Source organism: Eschrichtius robustus, chromosome X, assembly GCF_028021215.1.
Source record: "Eschrichtius robustus isolate mEscRob2 chromosome X, mEscRob2.pri, whole genome shotgun sequence".
Lineage (NCBI taxonomy): Eukaryota > Metazoa > Chordata > Mammalia > Artiodactyla > Eschrichtiidae > Eschrichtius > Eschrichtius robustus.
The window spans coordinates 63,017,129-63,022,938 of record NC_090845.1 but is presented as its reverse complement, the minus strand read 5'-3'; the positions used below and the strand labels follow the sequence as shown (position 1 = coordinate 63,022,938).

Sequence of the window (5,810 nt, the reverse complement as noted above, 5' to 3'; positions counted from 1 at the left end):
GACAGACAGCTGTGGAGGCCCTCCTTCCTGTGAGGGACCGGGCCCAGGGCTCAGACCTTCAAGCCTCCCATCTCCCCAAACCACAGCCCAGAGGTGTGAAAGACAGAAAAAAAAAACAGGGGGAGGGGTGGCAGAGAAGAGACAGGTGCACATTTCACACCTTGACCACAGGTGGGGCTCGGAGAAGCTTCACTCTGACTAACTTCCTTCTGAAGCTTCCCCACTGGTGTCTTGGGAGGCCAGAAGCAGAAGGGTGCAGCTACCAGAGCTTAGGGTGCAGGCTCCTGGCTAGGTGGGTCTTCCCCAGGGCTGGGCCTGCTTGGAAGCTGGTCTGGGGGCTGCTTGGGATAGGAGAGGGCCGAGTTAGTGGGCCAGACAAGGTTCTTGGCTCGGCACCTTCTGAGGCATGTGAGCTGTGAAAGACAGCAGTGGCCAACTGCAGACCTGACCTTCTGTGGCCTTGGGAGGGGCTGGTCTGGAAAGTTACTAGAAGGGGAGGAAACTGCTGCTCGCTGTGTTCTTTACCCTGTGCCATATGTATCGTTTACAGTTCACAGAGCAGCCCTGACACAGGTGGACTAGCTTCATCCCTACTTTTCAAATGAGGGAACCAAGGCAGAGAGGTAAAATGATTCGCCTAAGGTGACACAGTGGGGCAGCCAGAGGATTCGGCCAGGACTGGCCAAACCCTCCCAGCTAAGGCATGGGGCAGCCTTCCCGAAGGATCCGTCCTCCAGCCACGTCCACAGGGCAGCACACTCCGTCCCAGGGCTCCCCTGACATGGAAGGGCTCCCAGGGACTCTGGGTTTGTGGCCAGTATCCCTCACACTCAGCATTCTCAGATATGCTTCTACTAAGGGCTGAGCCCTGTGTGGAGACCTCACAGCCTTGGTCATCTCATATCATCCTTTTTTTTTTTTTTTTACAAATTTATTTATTTATTTATTTTCGGCTGCGTTGGGTCTTCGTTGCTGCGCGCGGGCTTTCTCTAGTTGCGGCGAGCGGGGGCTACCCTTCGTTGTGGTGCGCAGGCTTCTCATTGCGGAGGCTTCTCCTGTTGCGGAGCACGGGCTCTAGGCGCACGGGCTTCAGTAGTTGTGGTGTGTGGGCTCAGTAGTTGTGGCGCACGGGCTTAGTTGCTCCGCGGCATGTGGGATCTTCCCGGACCAGGGCTCGAACCACTGGTGGCGCAGTGGTTGAGAATCCGCCTGCCGATGCAGGGGATTCTCAACCACTGCGCCACCAGGGAAACCCTCAGATCATCTTATAACACCCTTGCTGAGACCAGCTCAAAAACGGTTATGTCATAGGTCCAAGGTCACACACCTCGAACGGGGTGGAGTCAGGGCTGGAGCCAGACAAATTCAGCATTTTTCCCATTCTTCCCACTGCATCACGGCCACACCGGGAGAAGCGGGAACAGTCCGCACCACAGCCCAGGCTGGCCTCTCGGGATATGGCCCAACGCAGAAAGGAAAGCTCTCTGCACCTTTCCAACACTCTTAGCTGACCTCATCTCGTTTCTCCTTTCCAGCAACCCAGGAAGGTGGGGATCTTGGTCCCCATGTGGCAAATGAGGAGACTGGGACACAGGAAGGAGACCAGAGGTCCCTAAACTTAGAAATTTCACATGTATCTGGAAGACCCACACTGGGCTGTCAACTCCTGCTAACACAGGATGCTATTGTCACCAACATTTCATAAAGAGAAGATCCTTTTAATACCAAAAAGGGGATGAAGGCCATAACTGCAGAATACAAGAACCTCCTTTAAGTTGAACAAATAGAGCTGTTTGTTCTCCTCCTTTCTCTCACCTGTAGAAGCCCAGTGAATGGAAACTCTTCCTGGACCAGCATCGGAAGCTGTGCTCCCGGCTCCCACCCGTCTTCCTCCACCTGCAGGCAAGTCACCTGCCAAGTCCTACCTATCCTAACTGCTGTGGCTTCTGGAATCCTCCCAGGCCCCTCCACTTGTGCTGCTCCTGACCTCCTCCAAGCCCTTAGTTCCCTCTGGCCTGGATCCTGCAGGTGACAAACTGCTTAGAGCAAGGATAGTCACATCTTCTGGCCACAGGAGGCAGGGAAGGACCTCTCTGCCTCACAAGTGTGTGTTTTGTCCATTAAGTTTGAGCTGAATTCCAGACCCAAGCCTGGAGGCTCAGGTGACGCATTCTGGATGAAAACTGGACCCCAATGCCATAGCCTCTGTCTCAGTCTCCCTCTCCCTCTCTCTCTCTCTCTCTCTCTCCCTCTCTCTCTCTCCCTCTCTCTCTCTCTCTCTCTCTCTCTCTCTCTCTCTCTCTCTCTGCTTTTCACCTATGAGGAGAGAGGGAAACTGCTTGGGAGAGGCAAGGGGCTGCCTTTTCCCTCTGATAATGAGAGCAGGGCAATAGGGAGATCCCCATGTAGTCTTCCCCAACCCTATTCCCCTTCTCCTCACTCCAGAAGCAACTGCTCTCATGGATGTGTGGTGTGTCCAGTCCCTACTTTAAACTTCTAGGACAAATAGCTGTATCCAAAACAACACGGTATTGTTTTGTGTGTGTGGGTTTTCGAATTTACCTAAGTGGTGTCAAACTATACACAGTATTCCCTAACTTGCCTCTTCCACCATTGGTCATTGACTTTTCTAGATGCGTCCATGTTAAAATATATAGCTTTAAGTTCATTTGTTTTTAACTATGTGAATATATCATTGTTTATCCATTAGGAAGCAACTGAAGGCAGTGTGAGGAGTGGTAAAAGGAGAGCCAGACAGCTGTGGGTTCAATCCTAGCACCTACCCTTGCTTGTTATGTCTGGCGAAGGCCTTTCCCCTTTCTGGATGAGCCATGGGGAAGCCGCCCAACCCCCCCACCCCCGCCCCTACAAGGCAGTGGTGTGGTTGGAATGAGGCAGTGTCAGAGAAAACGCCTAAAGCAACACCCAGCACACAGCAAGTTCATTACTAGCAGTTCCCTTTCCTTGCCCCTGTTGCTTAGCAGGGAGGGGCAATGGTAAAGGACTAGAATTAGTGTGATGGATTGCTTTCAAATATTTTCATTTTTTTAAGAAGGTTAATCTCCTTTATAGAGTAAACACGTTTAGCTATCCAGTCCACAATCGTGCGAGAGCAGCTCCAGCCCAGGACGGATGAGCAGCAGTTCTTACCCCTGCCCTTGCCAGCTGCCCTGCTTCTCCTTCAGACCTCTCCCCTCAAATCACCTGCCCCTGCCCCTCCCTCGGCCCCAGGCTTTCTGGTCCCAGGCTTGTGTTCAACTCCCAGAGCAGCTTCCCAGGGCCAGTGCGATGTTGGGGTAGGAGCCCCGTGTCCTTGGGTCTAGGGAGTTCTGGTATAGATAACCCCTTGGAAGAGGCTGCTGCCGAGAACCGCGTGAAACCCTGACTTCCTCTGTGTAGCGCAGGTTCCCGACCACAAGCACCAAAGCAGAGGGGCAGGCAGCACACGGCCAGGCAGCCAGAGTACCAGCCCAGCCATGGTCCCCGAGGTAAGTGCCGCTGTCCAGCCAGGCCAGACCACAGCTCCAAGTGGAGAGCCTAGGACACTAGGGGAACGTGAGGGCTGGCCCACAAGCCAGGGCCACCAGAGGGTTGGGTGAATAGGTAGGGAATGCAGGGGTTGTGTAGAAGGAGCACTGGACCGGGAATTGGGAAACCACCTTGGCCACTGACTTGTGAATGACCACAGGCGAGACCCCTCCCCTTTCTGGCTTTGGTGCCTCATCTGCGAAACGCATGAGGTTGAGGCTCACCCCGCACGGTCCCCAAGGCTCCCTTCAGCTCTGACTTGGAACTTTGATCTTCCATGCCGGACTGAATTGGCCCCTGGGAGGCCCTCAGCTGTGGGGTGGTTTGCAGGGGAAGGGGGTAAGGAATGTTTCTAATAGAGCTTGCTGGGCAAGTCCCCGGCAGGTGGCAGGCCTCGGTGTAGGGGAGGGGAAGGACAGGGGCAGAAAGCATGTGTTGGGGGGCTGCAGTGATTTGTAGAGGGGCCCCATGGGGTGGGGGGCAGGAAGTAGGAGTCCCCAGACAAGGGCTGAGGAGGGAAGAGGAGGGCCAGTGACTGGGAGAGGGGACTGCGGATAGGCGCCAGGGGACGGAGGTGGTGGAACTAGGCGTGGCCAGGACACTGAGGACCGTAAGCCATGAAGGAAGGGCAAGGAGAGAGGAGAGGGGGCCGGGAGGGCTCTGGGCACAAGATGGAAGCCATAACTCCCTCCAGTCCACAATCCCTGGGCCGATGGGATGACCCAGAAGGGAGAGAGAGAAGCAGCCTTTGAGAAGGGAAGTTACCAGCCCAGCACCCAGGCCGGGCACCTGGAGCTCAGAGGGCGTGGTTTCGGAAGAAAGGCAGGACACTTACAGGGTACAGCCCAGGCCTCCGGGCCTGCCTTACAGAGGAGTTGCTTCGAGAAAGGCTCCTCAGACTAAATCTTGAAGGAGTGATGTTTTTTAATTGAAGTACAGTTGATTTACAGGAATGTTTCAGGTGTACAGCAAAGTGATTCAGTTATGCTTACATATGTATCTATTCTTTTTCAGATTCTTTTCCATTATAGATAACCTACAAGATATTGAATATAGTTCCCTGTGCCATACAGTAGGCCCTTGCTGTTTATCTGTTTTACATGTCGTGGTGTGTATCTGTTAATCTCAAATTCCTAATCGAAGGAGTGACTTTTAAGGCCTTCACAGGCTCTGTGCCCTCCCTCCCTCCACAGATGAGTGAACGCCAAGAGTTCCCAGCCTCGGATTTTGCCTTCCTCCTGGAAAACTCTTCCTATGACTACGGAGAAAACGAGAGTGACTCCTGCTGCGCCTCCCCACCCTGCCCGCAGGACTTCAGCCTCAACTTCGACCGGGCCTTCCTGCCCGTCCTCTACAGCCTCCTCTTCATGCTGGGGCTGCTGGGCAATGGCGCCGTGGCGGCCGTGCTGCTGAGCCAGCGGGCGGCCCTGAGCAGCACCGACACCTTCCTGCTGCACTTGGCCGTGGCTGACGCGCTGCTGGTGCTGACGCTCCCGCTCTGGGCGGTGGACGCGGCCGTCGAGTGGGTCTTCGGCTCCGGCCTCTGCAAAGTGGCGGGTGCCCTCTTCAACATCAACTTCTACGCGGGGGCCCTCCTGCTGGCCTGCATCAGCTTCGATCGGTACCTGAGCATCGTGCACGCCACCCAGCTCTACCGCCGGGGGCCCCCGACCCGCGTGGCCCTCACCTGTGTGGCGGTCTGGGGGCTCTGTCTGCTCTTTGCGCTCCCGGACTTCATCTTCCTGTCCGCCCACCATGACAAGCGCCTCAACGCCACCCACTGCCAGTACAGCTTCCCGCAGGTGGGCCGCACGGCCCTGCGCGTTCTGCAGCTGGTCGCCGGGTTCCTGCTGCCCCTGCTGGTCATGGCCTATTGCTATGCCCGCATCCTGGCTGTGCTGCTGGTCTCCAGGGGCCAGCGGCGGCTCAGAGCCATGAGGCTGGTGGTGGTGGTGGTGGTGGCCTTTGCCCTCTGCTGGACCCCCTACCACCTGGTGGTGCTGGTGGACACCCTCATGGACCTGGGGGCCGTGGCCCGCAACTGTGGCCGAGAAAGTAGTGTGGACGTGGCCAAGTCGGTCACGTCGGGCATGGGCTACATGCACTGCTGCCTCAACCCTCTGCTCTATGCCTTTGTGGGTGTCAAGTTCCGAGAGCGCATGTGGATCCTACTCATGCGCCTGGGCTGCCCTGACCAGAGGGGCCACCAGCGGCAGCCGCCGGCTTCCCGCCGGGATTCATCCTGGTCTGAGACCACAGAGGCCTCCTACTCAGGCTTGTGA

The 5,810-nt window shown here is 56.2% G+C and overlaps 1 protein-coding gene across 1 annotated transcript; it reads left to right on the top strand.

Annotated features, from left to right (window-relative positions):
- The first annotated feature begins 4,628 nt into the window (after positions 1-4,628).
- CXCR3 (C-X-C motif chemokine receptor 3) lies at positions 4,629-5,810 on the top strand. Its single transcript, XM_068532625.1, has one exon. It carries the CDS (start codon positions 4,629-4,631, stop codon positions 5,808-5,810), a length of 1,182 nt encoding a protein of 393 aa, XP_068388726.1.

Coding starts and splice junctions, on each gene's coding strand:
- CXCR3 (XM_068532625.1), top strand. CDS start 4,629: ATGTCGTGGTGTGTATCTGTTAATCTCAAATTCCTAATCGAAGGAGTG.